General features: G+C 41.4%; 1 protein-coding gene across 11 annotated transcripts in view; it reads left to right on the top strand.

Moving 5' to 3' along the window:
* The window catches only part of LDLRAD4 (low density lipoprotein receptor class A domain containing 4), a 511,331-nt gene that overhangs the window by 259,831 nt on the left and 232,885 nt on the right, over positions 1 to 18,615 (top strand). For all 11 annotated transcript variants that reach the window (XM_060200614.1, XM_060200607.1, XM_060200613.1 and 8 more), the window contains one exon: positions 16,560 to 16,700. In XM_060200614.1, coding sequence (XP_060056597.1) covers positions 16,560 to 16,700 — 141 coding nt within the window. The remainder of the gene's footprint in view (positions 1 to 16,559; positions 16,701 to 18,615) is intronic.

The following is an 18,615-nucleotide window of genomic DNA, read 5'->3' as shown; positions in this document are numbered from 1 at the left end:
GCCTGCGTGAGGGCAAATGTGAGTTTTGCAGTCTGCAGTGGGTGAGCTAGGGAGGCGGGCACTCGTTCTGCGTGTCCGTCTTTATGGAGTCACTGATGGCATTATGGGCACCAGCTAGACTCAGCTGCAGCTCGGGTGAACAAATCCTGCAGTAGGAGATGGGTGTTTGAGCCCCGTTCTGTTAAAGGCTATGAGCAGAAGAGGAATAGAGAGACAAAAGAGTCAAGAGAGAGACAAGAGTCTTTGAGGGATCGTCTGTGGAGTCCAGTGATCAGTGGGAAGAAATTTGGAGACAATTAATAAAGAGCAACAGGGGGCCGGGTGGTGGTGCACCTGGTTGAGCGCACATGTTACAATGTGGAAGGACCCAGGTTCAAGCCCCTGGTCCCCACCTACAGGGGGAAAGCTTTGTGAGTGGTGAATCAGGGCTGCAGGTGTCTCTCTGTCTCTCTCCCTCTTTGCCACTCCTTTCCCTCTTGATTTCTGACTGTCTCTATCCAATAAATAAATAAAGATAAAAAAAAGAGCAATAGGATATCCAGAACTCCTAGGTGCTGGGTGATATGGCCACACCATAGAATTAGAGCTGGTTTCCAGATGGGTCTGTCCTCATGGCAGGATTGTGCAAAAAAACAAAGAAGCTAATTTCAGAAGTCAAGAATTTTATGAACTTGTGTTCCATTGAGGAATGGGGGTTTGGGCTAGGTGGTGGTGCACCTGGTTGAACGTACATGTTATAGTGCATAAGGATCCAGGTTCAAGCCCCCGGTGCCCACCTGCAGGGGGATAGCTTCACGAGTGGTGAAGCAGGGTTGCAGGTGTCTCTCTTCCTCTCTATCTCCCCCTTCCCTCTTGATTTCTGTCTCTATTTAATAAATAAAATAAATAAAGGAATGTGGGTTTTAATACCCTGATACTAATTAGCAATCTGTTTTGTTTTAATTTATTTTATAAACAGAAGCACAGCTCAGCTTTGACTTATGGTGGTGCTGGGATCGAACCTGGAACCTTCAATGGCCTCAGACATAGAAGTCTTTTTGAGTAGCCATTATGCTGTCCTCCTGAAATCACAGTTGTTTTTTTTTAAATATGTTAAGTCCACTGGAAATAATCTTCTTTTAGGGGGTGGGGTGTTAGGTTGTTGGCAGCTATTTAGAAAGACATCCCTACTCTCTTGAAATTTTATAGAGTTGGGGCTGGGAGGTAGCTTACCCAGTAGAGCATACATGCGCAGGGTACTGTTTTTGAGTTGCCCCAGCCAGAGCAGAAACTTCAGCAGTGGCGTGGTGCTGTGGTGTCTGTTTCCCTCTCCCACCTTTCCTGTCTCTCTCTGTCTCTCACTCTCTATCTAAAGGAAAAAATAGCCACCAGGAGCAGTGGAGTGGTGTAGGCACCAAGTCCCAGTAGTAACCCCAGGGACAAGTGAATGTAGTTAATAGGACCATGCTTTATAAGAACTAAAAGGGCTTTTAGAATTTTAAACATAAGGTGATCTTGAGACTTTTAAACTGGGGAATCTCAGAGGAAAACCTAACCTGTATGCATATCTTAGTGGGGTTGCCAGCATTCCTTCTCTAATCCAGCCTCACCTCCATCTCCCACTGAAGACTCTGGATTCAGGGAGAACACCTCACTTACTCAGAGGAAAAATTAGAAATGACTGATTCAATCCAGGTGCCCAAGTTAGAAGGATCTAGTGGTTAAGATTCTTGTCTGAGGAAAAACACAGTTCATTTAAGAGCTAGAAGAGAAGACCGTGGTCCGGCAGGTGGCACAGTGAATAAAACATTGGACTCTCAAGCATGAGGTCCAGAGTTCAATCCCTGGCAGCACATGTACCAGAGTGATGTCTGGTTCTTTCTTTCTGTCCTTCTCTCTCTCTCTAATAAATAAATAAATAAATAAATAAATAAATAAATAAAATCTTTGGGGGCCAGGCAGTGGCACACCTGGTTAAGCGTACATATTACAATGCACAAGGACCAGCATTCAAGCCCCTGTTCCCACCTGTAGGAGGAAAGCTTCATGAGTGGTGAAGTAGTGCTGCAGATGTCTCTTTGTCTTTTCCCTATCGCTTCCCCTTCTCCCCTATCAATTTGTCTCTATCTATCCAACAATAAAGAAAGAGAGAGGGAGCGGGCAGGGGAGGGGGAGAGAGGGAGAGAGAGAAAGGGAGGGAGAGAGAGAGAGAGATCCTGAGTCTCAAGACATTGGACCTACTTCCTTCTTGAAGCCTGTGGTTATGCTTTTTTGCCTAGAGCAGTTCAGTAGTCTTCATGGATGGATGGATGGATGGATGGATGGATGGATGGATGATTTAGAGGGAAAGATCTCTGAGTGATGGCAATACCTAAGTACAAACACCAGCCTTCCGCCCCTCTAGTCCCCATTTTGCTCTTCAGATTTGTGCAGTGAAATATCCTGGACCCTTCCATTCGTATTGGTCTTGTCAGTGAGTGTGGTCCTCACACCCCATGTATGTCAGCTGTATATAGAAAGAGCATCTGTCAGTGAACATCTTAAAGTCTTGCTGAGTTTTGTAATCTCTGGTGTTTATTACATTAAAGCCATGAGAAGGTTATGCAAAGTTAGCCTTGACAAATGTATATTAAATGCTCCATGCTGCTCAGTCACCATTATATTCAATTATGTTTATTTAAAGCCTGCAGGTTGAGTGTCATTAAAGGATCTCAGCAAGGTAGAGAAAGAAGGTTCTTCATTGATGAATACCTTGCCTCTGTGTCTTACTTTCAACCTCACAGAATAAGGCATCTTGTTAAAATGAAGCCTCACTTATGTGTCTTCCTGCGTCTTGTGCTTGTTACATTGACTTTGTTGTTTGTTTTTATAAACCCGTTGACTTGGCTCTTACACACACACACACACACACACACACACACACACACACCCCTTCAATGGCATTTCTTTTCTGAATATCACGGTGTTTCAGTGCTTGCAATGGCCTCAGACATAGAGGTCCTTTTGAGAGACCTTTAGTGCCTCAGGTCTCACTCAGAGTAAAAGCTCCTTTAGCCCAGTGTTTGAGGGGACTTCACAGGACTGGCCTGACCTCATGGCAAACTTCCTCTCCCCCTTCAACCCTCAGGCAGATACTGCTCAGTGGACCTCTGCTGTTACTGCTCTTCCGCCTGCTATAACAACTGCCAGAAAGAATCAAGTGAAACTGAAAGGAAATTTATGCTTATCAGGTAGAAGCTATGTGTCTGGAGTTTGGTGTGGATGATTCCATGGGAAACTAGGCACTTTATTAGTGCCTTTATTTATTTTTTAAAAAATACTTATTTATTTATTTCCTTTTGTTGCCCTTGTTTTATTGTTGTAGTTATTCTTGTTGTTTTCATCATTGGATAGGAAAGAGAAAAATGGAGAGAGGAGGGGAAGACAGAGGGGGAGAGAAAGATGGACACCTGCAGACCTGCTTCACTGCTTGTGAAGCGACTCCCCTGCAGGTGGGGAGACGGGGGCTCAAACTGGGATTCTTATGCCAGTTCTTATGCTTTGCGCCACATGCACTTAACCTGATATGCTACCGCCCAACTCCCATGTCTTTATTTTTTATTTATCTGTTTATTGCCTCCTTGGTTATTTCTTGGCCCCTGTGCCTGCCTAGGAATCCATGGCTCCTGGTGGCCATTTTTTCCCACTTATGTTGCTGTTGTTAGAATGGACAGAGAGAAATGGAGAGAGGAAGGGAAGACAGGGGGAGAGAAAGATAGATACCTGCAGACCTGAAGCAACCCCCTGCAGGTGGGGAGCCGGGGGCTCGAACTGGGATCCTTGCACCAGTCCTTTCACTTCGTACTCTGTGTACTTAATCCGCTGCATCACCACCCGGCTTCCTATTAGCGCCTTTAAAAGTGGATTTTTACCAAGGTTTTCTCCCTTATCTTTGGTATGAGGACTCTGGGGAAAATTGTCCACCCCTCTGTCAGACTGACTGAGTTACCAAAACAGCATCAGAAAGCCTAACAAAGGAGAAAAGAAATCTATTTGATAACATGTTCAGGAGGAGTATAGTGGATATGCAGGTCCCACTTTCAGCCTGGGAGAAAGGGGTTTGACCCTTTCCCCATCCTAAGCCAGGGCAGGATAAGCTAAAGGGGTCCAGGGCACTGGAGAGCATGATGAGAGGACAGATTGGTTTCTCTGACAGAGGACTTTTGCTGGTTCACGTTTACCGATGAAAACCTACGTCGACAGCACTGGAGAAGAATCTCGCTGAGTGGAGTGCCTGCCTTGCCACGTGCACAGCCCAGGTTCAAGCCCCAGTACCACCTGGGAGGTGCTATGGCTCCTGAGGAAATTCCAGTGCTGTGGTGTGCCCTCCCTCCTTAAACAAAAAAGTGACCTGGAGTGGTAAGTCACAAGGACCAGGCTCTGAAAACAAAACAAAACAAAAAATTGATAACCACATACTTGGGTGATGCGAGGTCATTAGAGGTGACTCTGGTCACTTCTCTGACTAGAGGAACGACAAGACAAAGGTTTCCCCTTAGCCTTCTGAGCACCCCCAACCTTTTTTTTTGTTGTTGTTCTCAGCTCAAAATCATCTGAATGCCAGAGCAGAGGTTTTGAAATCAACTCAGTATCATGGTGCAGTCTCCTTTGAGCACTGATATTGGTTTTATATTTTCCTGACTATAACAACAAAGACAAAACTCACAAGAATTTGAGTTTGAATTTGCAAGTGCAAATTACTGGTCACTGAGCTCCTAGGAGTTTGCATTTTGGTGAGCAGCCTTTCACACTCTTTCTTGGCTATTTCATTGATCAGTGCTTTTTTTTTTTTGTTCTTCTAAGTTTTTTTTTTTTTTTTTTTTCCCTCCAGGGTTATTGCTGGGGATTGGTGCCTGCACTACAAATCCACTGCACCTGGAGGCCATCTTCTTTCCATTGTTGTTGTTGGACGGGACAAAGAGAAATGGAGAGAGGAGGGGAAGACAGGGGGAGAGAGAAAGACACCTGCAGACCTGCTTCACCTTGTTGGATAGGACAAAGAGAAATGGAGAGGGGAGGGGAAGACAGGGGGAGAGAAAGATAGACATCTGCAGACCTTCTTCACTGCTTGTGAATTGAATTGGGATCCTTGGGCTGGTCCTTGTGCTTTGTAATATGCACACTTAACCTCCCTGCACTACCACCCAGGCCCCCTCCTCTATGTTGTTTTAAGGTGGTGCTTATCTGCTTGGTTTCAGGACTATTCCAGTAAGTTAATAAAATTTAACACAAGATTTATAGTAGATTTTCACATTTTATACACATTCATGAAAATAGAAAATCGCACATTGGTGTTAACTGTAGAGTTGGAATAGTAGTATTTGCAAATTCAAGAGCTTCTATTCAAGTTCAAAAGATCTTTTACTGACTTTTAAAATACCTGATGACTTTTTTTTAAATGAGACTTGAATAATTTTTTTCAAGCTGTGCTAAAGGGTAACAGTAGGACTACAACTCTGAAGTCTGAAATATCTTTGACTTTTTTTTATTTCTTTATTGGGGGAATATCTTTGACTTTTAACTACACCCTTTTACTATATTTCTCAGATAATTTCAGATATATTAAAACAGTCTTTTCAGTGCCATAGTGGAAGCAATAAGCCATATCTTATAATGGATTTAGTTTTAAAAATTTTATTACTATCTTAGATGGGAGGCTTTTCTGTGTTAATCTGATTATATGGGCAAATGCCCTTTTATCATGTCATATTCATCTTTCTGAAGGACAACTATGGTTTCAGTAGAACCACTTAAGATAGGACTTTTATTAAATGCTTGTGGAGTAACTTAATTCATTACACAGAATATAAACCTTAAAATTAAATTCCCTTTGCTCCAAATTTATGACCAGGAAAATAGTCCTGTCTTTGAGTAAGGGGAAAGGATCATTAGTGATTCAGTATCTTTGTGTTTGACTCGTCGTATCATATATTTCCATGTGGTTTTCCATGAGGCTCTTGGAGTTTCTGCAGTCTCTTCTGCAAATGTCCAAAGAGACTATGTGTATAGAATTAATATTTATTTATTTATTTATTTATTTACCTCCAGGATTATCACTGGGGCTTTGTGCCTGGACTGCGAATTCAGTGCCCCTGACGGCCATTTTTATTTGATTTTATTTATTTATTTTTTGGGGGAGGACAGAGAGAAATTGAGAGAGAAAGGGAAGACAGAGAGAGAGAAAATTAAACATCTGCAGATCTGCTTCACCGTTTGTGAAGTGAACCCCCCACACACACACACTCAGGAGGAGAGCCAGGGGCTCGAACCCCCATCCTTATGTGGGCCCTTGTGCTTCATACTGTGTGAGCTTAACCCGGTGTACCACTGCCCAGCCCCCTGTATAGTCTTTTAGATACTATGTTTCATGCAGGTTACTCAGAATATAATCCTTGAATGATTTGGCTCTGGTGCTTTTCTCCATGATGTATATATGTCATGAGAAAGAGAAAAACAAACAGTGAAACAGAAAGACAAGAGCACTGCTTAGTTATGCATGTTTCAGTACCAGGGATAGAACTTGAGACATCTGGGGGCTTCATGCATGAAAATCTGATGTGATGCTGCTGTGCTGGTCCCCACCTGCTTCCAGTATCCTTTGCATTGAAAGAGTTTTTAGGAAATGTAGCCATATTATTTTTATGGCATAGTCACATACTGTTAGAAACTGGGATTTAGCCAGGGAGAAAGCATCATCATTCTGCAAAAACCCTCATGCCTGAGGCTCAGGTCCCAGGTTCAATCCCCTGCACCAAATAAACTAGAGCTGAGAGATTATGAAGGATAGCCCTAAGGATGAACTCTTCATCCTGCAGATTCTCAAAGCTTTATCTTCTTGATTTACCAATTCATTACTCTCTGGATATTGTCATTCTGTCTCCCTTATAGAAACAATTCCACTCTTCCACCCTCACCAAAAACTGATACAGGAACTAATATGGAAAGACTGTTAAAATTAGTATCTAAGATAGCCTCTGTTGTGTTGCACAGTACCATTTTATAAAAGAGTATCAAATCCTCTTATATCTTAGAAGTGGGAGGGAAAAATAACTGTGATTAATTGGAAGGGCAACCACTGTGGTTCAGTAAGAGCTTGTCACCAGGTTTCTGGTTTCTTTCTTTTTAAAAAATTATTTATTATTGGGCAGAGACAGAGAGAAATTGAGAGGGGAAGGGGAGCTAGAGAAGGAGGAGACAGAAGCACCTGCAGACCTGCTTCACCACTTGTGAAGCTTTCCCCCTGCAGATGGGGTCCAGGGGCTTGAACACAGGTCCTTGTGTGCTGTCATGTCAGCGCCTAACCAGATGCGCCACCACCTGTTCCTTCCCTTTCCCCACGGGCCTCTTTTTTTTTGTCTCTGTGGTGACTTTTGCTTAGTGCCTGATTCTGAGAACTCTGTTGTCACAAGGCCTTTCTCTTTTCCCCTACTTTTTTTTTTGGTTCTCTTTATTTTTATTTTTAGCCCATTTCCATATTTATTGAGCTTTACTTTTTATAATAAATAATCTTGTACCTTGTAGGGGAGTGTATACTTACATACATTAAAATGTTGTCTTGGTACTAAGAACTATAAACTCACATTCTTTGTGGTAAAATCATTGGTATTCTGTTTAAAAGCCTATGACTTATTCACTTATGGCTTATTAATGGCTGAATTTAATCCTTTTGTCATTCACAACGTAAGCACATTGAAAAGGCTTCCATTATTGCAAGTAAGAACTACATTTTAATGTCAGAAACGTTAGAGCCAGAATCACTTTCAGTCTTCAGACTTGTGAATGATAGAAGTGTGAAGTGAATGAGTTCATGTTGCTATATGAATTTTAACAGAGAGAGCTAATGTGCACTCCTCTGCCAATTCACAAAAAAGGCTTATTTTACAGCTGTGATGCAGTACTGTATATAGGTCCTCATTTTGTGACTGAGATCATATCTGTGAAAACTAAGACTTTTAAAAAGAGTACAGAGAATATCGAAAAAAAAATCCACTTTTTTGTTCCTTCTCTCTAGCTTTCTTGAAATGTAATTAGCATATAATATTGAATAATTGGGCAGGCCAGGTAGTGGCATACTAGGTCAAGTGCACATATTACCACGTGCAAGGACTCAGGTCAAACCCATGCATCCAACATTGTGGTGAGGCAGGTCTGCAGGTTTCTATCTTTTTCTCTCCCTCTATATCTCCCCTTTGTCTCTCAATTCTATCCAATAAAAAAAAATTCTATCCAAAAAAAAAAAAAGAAAAGAAAAGAAAAGAAAAATGGCCCCAGGATTGGTGGACACTTAGTGGTGGCACTGAACCCCAGCAATAACCGGGGTGGTAAAAAAATCAAATGAAAAAATAAAATAAGTGTATACATGTTGCAAGTTCCTATGATACTTTTGTATGATGTATAACACTTAATTACTGTTTCTTTTTTGTAGTGTGAACAGTTACTATTTTTGCTTCCCACCACGTGTATCCCTGGATTTCATTGCCTGCCTGCACAACTCTAGTTTCTGGCAGATTTTTTAATTTTATTTTATTATTTATTTATTTTGAGAGAGAGAGAGAGAGGGAGAGGGAGAGGGAGAGGGAGAGAGAGAGAGAGAGAGAGAGAGAGAGAGAGAAAGCACTGTTGCACTGCTTCTAGAGCTCCTCCCCTGCAAGGAGATTCATCTAGTGCAGTGCTCAGAGTGTGCTTAGTAACTCTTAGGTGCATTCTGAAGCCTTTCAAGTAAAGGAATGTAGACCCTATCAAGTGGATTAACTGGTCTCTGAGATGCAGGCTTGTCCTCCTGGAAATCAGAAACAAGTATTTATCTTTGAATACTATCCAAATTCAAAATTTTAGAATATCTCTATGATATCTGCCTTCTTACCTGACTTCAGGACTCTTAAAATTGTTTGTTCTATTCAAAGGCAATGACATGCTAGAAAATTCACTTACTTTTAATTATCTTCTGTCCTGTAACTATTATCTTTTTAATTCTTATTTAGTTAGTTAGCTATCTTCAGTTTTCATCACTCTGGGCTGATTCTGTCAGGTGGAGAGAGACAGAGACAGAAAGAGACACCACAGCACAGAAGCTTCCTACCCTGCCCATGTACCAGGCGGTGGCACATCTGGTTAAGCACATACACTATAGTGTGCAAGGACCCAGGTTCAAGCCCCTCATTCCCACCTGCAGAAGGAAAGCTTCACAAGTGGTGAAGCAAGTGTGCAGGTGTCTCTCTGTCTCTCCCTCTCTACTTCTCCCTCCTTCTCTTTCCTCTCTGTGTCCAATAATAAATAAAAAATATATGTGTGTATACATGTATTTTAAATCATGGAATTTCAGGGAGTCAGGTGGTGGCACAGCAGGTTAAGTGCACGTGGCGCAAAGCACAAGGACCGGAGTAAAGATCTCAGTTTGAGCCCCCCGGCTCCCCACCTGCAGGGGAGTCGCTTCACAGGCAGTGAAGCAGATCTGCAGGTGTCTGTCTTTCTCTCCCCCCTCTGTCTTCCCCTCCTCTCTCCATTTCTCTCTGTCCTACCCAACAACAGCAACATCAGTAACAACAACAATAATAATAACTACAACAGTAAAACAACAAGGGCAACAAAAGGGAATAAATAAATGAATAAATATTTTTTTTAAATCATGGAATTTCTTTAGAAGCTTCATGTAGCATCACGCTTGTGGAAAATTCTTTATTACTAAGAATCAGAAATCAAGAATTCTAGAAACACTTTATAAGAAATCAAATAGGGGAGGCGGGGCTACGGAGCAGCAGCAGCTGTGTTTCTCTCCTCTCCTCTCCTGGGTCAACTAGGAATACCAAAGGAGACCACCTGGGACCGCCACAAGACAGGACTAGAACAACTTCAGGAACCCACCAAATCACCGCCACCAAGTTGCAGATGCTGCCATGACCCAATCCTGCCTTCCCTGGGCAGACGACCTCACCCATGTGCCCTAGAACCTCCCCTCCCCAGAGCCCTGCCCCACTAGAGAAAGAGAGAGACAGGCTGGGGGTGTGGATCCACCTGCCAACACCCATGTCCAGAAGAGAAGCAATTACAGAAGTCAGAACTCCGACCTTCTGCATCCCATAAAGAATTTTGGGCCATTCTCTTAGAGGGATAAAGAATAGGGAAGTTTCCAGTGGAGGGGATGGGACATGAAACTCTGGTGGTGGGAATTGTGTAGAATTGTACTGCTGTTATCCTGTGGTCTTGTCAATCATTATTCATCAATAAAAATATATATTTTTTAAAAAAGAAATCAAATAGGGGAATTCAAAAAGAAATCAAATAGGGGAATAGGAAAGAAATGCCAACATTCTTTTTTATATATAATTTAACATTTTACTGGGAAGAATTAATGATTTATAATAAATACAATTGTTGGTACACGTGTAAAAAAAAAATCTCAGTTTTCTGCATAACACTCTCACCCCCAGCCTAGGTCTTCCCCCACCATCATGCATCAAGACCTGAACCCCCGCTCCAGAGTCCTTTACTTCAGTGCAATACGCCAAACCCATTCCAAGTTTTGCTTTGTGTTTTCCCCTCTGTTCTTATTTCTCAACTTCTGTATGGGTAGGATCATCCCATATTTATTTTTCTCTTTCTGGCTTATCTCACTTAACATGATTCTTTCAATTGTCATTCAAGATGAGCTCTAGAACATAAATTCCTTCTTCTTCTTCTTCTTTTTTTCTGCCTCCAGGATTATTGCTGGGGCTCGGTGCCTGCACTACGAATCCACTGCTCCTGGCGGCCATCTTTTTTCTTATTGTTGTTGCTATTGTTGGATGGACAGAGAGAAATTGAGAAAGGAAGGGAAGACAGAGGGGAGAGAGAAAGATGCTTCACTACCAGCAAAATGACCCCCCTGTAGGTGGGGATGTAGGGCTCGAACCAGGATCCTTGCGCAGGTCCTTGCACTTTATCTGTTGAACATACATAAACAAACATACACTTTATCAGGTTAAACATACATAATGTAAATTCACATTATGTACGTTTAACCTGGTGTGCTACTGCCTGGCCCCAGATTTCATCATGCTTAATAGCTGAATCGTATTCCATTATGTACACAGACCACAGCTTTCTCAGCTTTCTCTGTTGTTGGACACCTGGGTTGTTTCCAGGTTTTGGCCATTACACATTGTGCTGCTATGAACATAGCACAGGTATAAACAGAACATAGGTATACACAGACCTTTTGGGATGAGTGTGTTTGATTCCTTAAGATGTATCCTGAGGAGAGAAATTGCCAGGTCATAGGATATGTCTATTTCTAGATTTCTGAGAGTTCTCCAGACTGCTTCATAATAAGTGAAGCTTCATAAGAGGTCTGTAGCTGTCTTGCTCTCTCCTTCTCTGTCTTCCTCAGGCTTCTCAATTTATCTCTGTCCTATCAAATAAAAGAGAAAAAAGGGGGGATTCCACTAGGAACCTTGCATTCATTGTGCAGGCAGCAATAAGGCAAAATAAAATACGAATACATATCTTAAAATTGTATATTATTTTCTGACTTGAACATTATTCCAATTCCTTGAACTTTATTGTGTATTATTCTTGGCTCTAGCATGTCAGAATGTAGCTCAGCGTTAAATCTTTGATTCCTTTTTTAAATTATTATTTAATATCGCAATTGCATACAGCTGTAACAGCCAGTACCTGTGTCCATCAAGAGTCAAAATACTTGCCTATATGAAAATGGTATTATTTAGTATTCTTTTTTGATTTTATTTAGATTTTTTCCAAGCCATTTTTTATTTGTGATTAATAGTAGTTTACAGGATTGTAAGATTACAGGGTATAGCTCCACACGACACCTGCTTCCTAGTTCTATGACTCGACCCTCCCTCATGATAACCACCATGGTTCTCAGAAAGTCTTAGAGACAGTCTGTTTTCTTCTTTTCTTTTCTTTTCTCTTCTTCTTTTCTTTTCTTTTCTCTTTTTGCTTCCAGGGTTATTGCTGGGGTTCGGTGCCAGCACTACAAATTCACTGCTCCTGGAGGCTATTTTTCCCATTTTGTTGCCCTCGTTATGGTTGTTATTGTTGCTATAGCTGTTGTTGTGTAGGACAGAGGGAAATCTAGAGAGATGGGGAAGACAGTGAGGAGGAGAGAAAAATAGATACCTGCAGACCTGCTTCACCGCTTGCGAAATGACACCCCCCCCTGCAGGTGGGGAGCTGGGGGCTCGAACCAGGATCCTCGAGCCGGTCCTTGCACTTTGCATGATGTGCGCTTAACCCACTGCGCTACCACCTAGTCCCCTCTTCTGTGTGTTTTTTTTTTTAAGCAAATCTCAGTTAAACATTTCAGTAAGGTATTAAATGTCTTTATGTGAGTTGTGTGCTTTTCTGTGTGTATCTGTCCACGCTTGATGCTTCTATGTGTATTCTAGTAATTTCCAGAAACTTCTATAGTTCTGGCTGCATCTTAGCTCCATGAAAGGAGAGGCTAGGCTGGTGCTCAGCTGTATGTAATGTTGAATGGTACCCATGTAATTCCAAATACTCAGTCAAGTTTAGAGCCTCTTACCTAGGGGTTTTTATCCAGTGTTTGAAAAATCACAATCACCTTGGTATTAGCCGCTCAGCCCCCTAGTCTGAATGCACTGGACTTCTAGACAGCAAGATAAGGAACATGGCTTGAGGAGTGAGGCAGGCTCAAGTTAGGAGCTGATTCCCATCATTACCAGCTAGGTTAATCTGGACAAATGATTTTCTCTGATCTCCATTTTCATTCTAGCTCTAACAATAGCCTTTAGCACTCAAAAGGGGACCAGGTGGTGGCACACCTGATTAAGTGCACACACTACAGTGTCCAAGGACCCAGGTTCAAGTCTCTGTTCTCCATCTACAGAGGGAAAGCTTCACAGGTGTCTTTGCAGGTGTCTCTCTGTCTCTTTCCCACGCTATCTCCTCCCCCTCTCAATTTCTCTCTGTCTCTGTCCAGTAATAAATAAATAAATAAAGCCATATTAAAAATAACACTCAAAAGCATTCCACTATTTTTCTGTATCACAGCAAGAATTTGATAAACTCAAACCTTGAATTTATTTGTTTTGACTCAAGTGACCATGCGATGCAGAGACCTTTCATTTTATTCCTAGGAAATGACTCAACGTTAGGACAATTTAGATTTTATGAATTTAAATTCATTGAGGTTGTGTGGCTATTTCTATTATCTGAGTTGTAGCTTTTGATTTCATAAATCTTGCTAGTATATCCTGGATAATGTTAAACCCAGGTAAGAACAGTATTTTGAAAACTTTGTTGTATACGTGAGCATCTTTGTTGCAAGTGAACCTTAACACATTCACAAAAGTAAAATTTGTAAACTGAGAGGCAAAAGATTGGGAGAATTTGAGAGAAGAGGCAGAGGATTGAGACACACATCTGGATTTTGCCCTTTATTGACAGTTTATATATGGGTGAGTCATCTTAACTGTGAGTCTCAGTTTCCTCATCTGTAAAATGGGAACGATCATATCCTCCCTCATGATTTCACAGGTTCTTCTAAAGCCCAGGTTAGATCATTCATTTACTTCACAGGTGACTCATTAAGTGAGCGTTGTATTTGAGGCACAGATGTGAATGTTATAAAGAATGATGCCCCTGGGAGAAGTTAGCAAATATATTAGTCACTGATCAAATTTTTAAAATAATTTCTTGTGATGGAGGGGAAGAATTTGGTAGGCAAGGAGTGCTGACCCCTACCATGGGGAGATGTGAAAAGTGTCCCTGAGGCAGTTGACTCTCTCTCTGCCAATGTGTCTCCCTCTGTCTCACCTTTGAGACAGGTGGCTCCTTTTTACTGTCCACCCGTCTCTACTCTGAGTGACTGTTTCTTAACGCGCTTATTCCAATAAACTTTCTATAACCTTAAAAAGGGAGGGGTAGGTGGTGGTACACATGGTTAAATGCACATAGTACTAAGTGCAAGAATCTGGGTTCGAGCCCCCAGCTCCCCATCTGCAAGAGGAGGGGGGTGCTTTATAAGTAGTGAAGCAAATCTGCAGGTGTCTTTCTCTCTCCCTCTCTGTCTCCCCTTCTCTCTCAATTTCTCTCTATCCTATCCAATAAAATGGAGAAAATGGCCGCCAGAGCAGTGGATTCATAGTGTCAGCACGAAGCTCCAGTGATAACCCTGGAGGCAAAAAAAAAAAGAAAGAAAGGAAGGAAGGAAGGAAGGAAGGAAGGAAGGAAGGAAGGAAGGGAGGGGAAAAGAGAGGGAGAGGAAGAAAGAAAGAAAATATATCCTGTGACACATTCTATAAAGCAGTACTTCCCCAACAAAGTTTTAAAAAATATCATATTCTAAGAACTTTGAGGAAAGCTTATTCCTGTGTCCATATCTCAGTATCTGTGTCCATAACATAAAATACATGAAATGTTGGTTATATGAATGAATGAATTATTCACATAATTTATTCATTTGAAAATATTTTGTTATTCTAGGCCCAGCTCCCTTGAAAAAAATTAAAATGAGTCAAGTGTGAATGGGGTTTCGCTTTCCTGCTGGTTTAAGGTTTCACACAGGCTTGTAGTCAAACCTGAGATCCTTTCAAACCACAGCAGTGGTTGATTTATTATTATTATTTTTTTAGTTGACTCATTGTAGGTAAGGAGTACCATTTTGGGCCAATATTCTTTTCATGTTGGATATTAATATATGCTGCAGTATTTCTTTTGGAAAGGGAGATAAATTCTCTTGCTGGCTTCCCTTTTTACTATTAAATTAAAAAGCCACTTCATCAGCTAGATTTTCAATCTTTTTGACAGGAAGAGAGAGCTGGTTTGTGCAGTGCTCCTTCTGCTGGACTGAATCAAACCAGCGAAGTCAGTGGCAAAATGGTGAATGTGCATTTGAGCTAACCCAGTGTGCACTGGACATTAACATAATACCCCATGTTGTTCTGAACTATGTCAGGGGCTGTGCTTGCTGTCTTTTTGTGTAGGCTTCTAGGAGAATGGGAACAAGTGGAGAATTCTAATATCCTTTCATAATGACTGACAGATATACTTTTAGGATTTAAGTTCTGTTTGGACAACTGGTATGGAGTTACTCTCTTTGTAGACCATGTGTCTTAAACCAGTCTGCTGTTGCCCAACCTTTTATTTGAAGAATGGGATTTTAGAGTCAAAAGGGCTTGGTGAGCCCTGCCACTCATAAATCAATAGAGAATATTGAAAGGGCCGGGTAGTGGCACACCTGGTTGAGTGCACATGTTATAATGCGGGAGGATCAGGTTCAAGCCCCTGGTCTCCACCTGCAAGGGGGAAAGCTTTGTGAGTGGTGAGGCAGTGTTTTGTAGATCTCTCTCTCTCTCTCTCTCTCTCTCTCTCTCTTTCTCTCCCTCCCTCCCTCCCTCCCTCCCTCCCTCCTTCCCTCCTTGCCCTCTCAATTTCTGACTGTTTCTATCCAATAAATAAATAAAGATAATTTTAAAAAGAGAGAATGTTGAAGAGAAAAGAGGTGAGATATAGTATAAATAGGGGCCCTGGGAGTACTTTGCTTGATTTCTGCCAACTTCTGTGAGCTCTCCTAGGGAAAAGTTCAGTTAAAGTAAAAAGTGAGCCTGCAAAATAACTCGGTAGGATGTTGCTTGGCCGTGTGCCACCCAGGTTCAAGGCTGGCCCCTGATGAAATTTCAATGTGTTGTTTCTTGTCCCCTCTCTGTCTTGCTTTTCTATCCGAAAAAAAAAGGGGTGACATCCAGTGTAGGATACGCATGTATGTTTATGTTCCTATATGCATGTATTTATGTAAGTTTCTATATCCTTACTTAACTTGATAGTAATGTGTGAAATTTGAAAAAAAAATTTAGAAGTAAATATATTTAAAAAAAAGTAAGTTTCATTTCCAATAGATTTTTTTTTTTTGCAGACTTGAAGGGTCCCATATTTAGTATGGCTTACAGGACTGTGGGTTTGGACCCCACCCTGTTGTCCACCTCATCCACACTGCCTTGTGACTACCCGTCGTGCTTCTCAACCACAGAGAACACATATTCCTTTCTTACTTTTCTCATGACAAACTTGGTGTTACCACTAACTGGTATTAAACCTGACTTTTCCTAGGCACAAGATGAGTGAATACCAGATAAGTGAGATATTTTGCCCAGAGCACCCCAACATCCTGTTGCAAGTTAGAAAGAAAATGCCTGAGCCTTTGTCGCACAGGCTGCCCTCATCTTTGGAAGCTGGAAGAACAGCCAAGGGCGTTTGCAAGTCTAGTCAAAGCCCTACAGCCATGGCTTTTTCTGGGCGGGTTGTGAAAATCAAAAGCACGTTTTTCCCACTTAGGGCTTAGAGATGTGACATGAGCAGGACATAAGTCCCTGAGTGCTCTTGAGAAACTGTCCTGTGGATTTATTCCATAGCAGGAAAAGCCCTAGAACAAACTTAACACTCCTCTCAGTTCTGTTTCCTGGGATTTCCAGGTAGACTGAGTTCCCAAACAATCACGATACACACACAAGAAAGACACAAAACCTCAAGAGCATCAACTTTGCAGTAACTGCCTCATGCTTTGTGCTGGACTTTTTCAGAGTGCAAATTCACCTGCACCAGCGGTAAATGCTTGTATCTTGGCTCACTGGTCTGCAACCAACAGAACGACTGTGGGGACAACAGTGATGAGGAAAACTGTCTCCTGGTGACTGAACATCCACCTCCGGGTATCTTCAACTGTAAGTTTCTCCTTCTCAAATTTGTGGAATTAGGTCTGTTTGTGTTTTCTAAATGGCTAGGTGGTAGGATCGTTAGAGAGAGAGGGAGAGGAAGAGGGACAGGGAGAGAAGGATGCTTGTTGGTTAAGAAAAGAGGTTTCCATGTTCAGAAAGGGAATATTTTTCTTTCTTCTGGAACAGTTGAGATGGTGCATGGAAGTGGAACAAATGGAACGTGATTCTGTTTTCAGAGATGATCAGTGACAATGTATTTTGAAATAGCCTAATGGGCATTTGCTAGTTTAGCACTGACTGGATCCCAACAGATAATTATATGATATTCTTCATACCAGTTTTGTCTGCTTTTTAGAGTAAATTTAATATTTTGGGGTGCTGGGTATCAAACCTAGGGTCTTAGATGTGCAAGTGTGGGGTTTAACACAGAGCTACATCCTGTCATTACCTAACTTTAAAATGATTCTAAATAAGCCAAGAAAGATACGTGGCAGGATATAATTAGTCATGTATTTAAATAGTAGCAAAAGTATTGTGGAACTTTATAAAAAAAAGAGTCCTGGTCATATGGTTTTTTCTGTTTGGTACAAGAAATAGAAAATTTAAAAAAAACTTTGTGATGAAAACCAACTCATGTGAGTCATTTACATGTGTAAATCCCAAGACTGGAATACTGAGCAGTATTTGAACTTGGAAAAGGTGAAATCAGAGGCTGAAGCTTATAGCTTTTTGATCTTGTGTTCTCTTGTGGAGAAGGGGGAAGAGAAGACAGCTTCAAAATACTGCTTACTTCTCAGGAAAAGTGACTTATTGTTTGCTGTTTGGTTGGCCTATGAGAAGTAGGCGAAGGTGAGACTTTTTTGGTACCAGGCCCTGAACCAACCTTCTTCATGGGCTCTTCTTACTGAGATCACTTCATGACACATCCAGCCTCTCTCCACCTTGGCTGATATTATTTTAAGGAGTGATGTTTGTTTTTACTTACAGATGGGGACTTTATGTTATGGAAATCAGCCTACATAAAATACTGATGTGCACGCAACAGTGTGAAGTGGAAGAGTTTTAACAAGAAATTATTTTCTCTATAATGTATTTTCAAATTTGGGGAAAATGCATGAAACTACTCTTCCAAGTGAATTTTAAGCTTCCAGCTTACTCTGGCTAAATTCAAGCGTATTAGTGCAGTAGTGACTGTCAAGTTTTTTGTTGATTTCTTTTTCGAAGTTTGCTTTTTCTTTTTTAAAATTTTTATTATGTTTATTTTTTAAGATGTGTTTTTATTTTATTTTATTGTTTAACATTTTTTTATTTATAAAAAGGAAACATTGACAAAACCATAGGATAAGAGGGGTATCGCTTCGCACAATTCCCACCACCAGACCTCCGTATCTCATCCCCTCCCCTGATAGCCTTCCTATTCTATAACCCTCTGGGAGTATGGACCCAAGGTCATTGTGGGATGCAGAAGGTGGAAGGTCTGGCTTCTGTAATTGCTTCCCCACTGAACATGGGTGTTGACAGATCGATCCATACTCCCAGCCTGTCTCTCTCTTTCCCTAGTGGGTAAGGGCACTGGGGAAGCGGAGCTCCAAGCCACATTGGTGGGGTTGTTGGTCCAGGGAATTCTGGTTGGCAACCTGGTGGCTGAAAATAGAGTTAACATACAAAGCCAAACAAATTGTTGAACAATCATGGACCTAAAGGCTGGAATAGTGCAGATGAAGTGTTGGGGGTCCTCCATTTTGTAGATAGCTAGTAGGCATAGTTTAGTTATATTTCAAAGGGCGTGTAGCTATACTAGTGTGTTTTTTTTGTTTTATTTTTATTTATTTATTTTTTTTGCGTGAGCCTGAAATCTGATATGCAGGTGGATCCTAATTATTGTCTGGGGAGATGATGTCATGGCTGGGAAAAGGACCAG

Source organism: Erinaceus europaeus, chromosome 10 (genome assembly GCF_950295315.1).
Source record: "Erinaceus europaeus chromosome 10, mEriEur2.1, whole genome shotgun sequence".
NCBI lineage: Eukaryota > Metazoa > Chordata > Mammalia > Eulipotyphla > Erinaceidae > Erinaceus > Erinaceus europaeus.
This window is presented reverse-complemented; position numbering and strand designations above follow the sequence as displayed.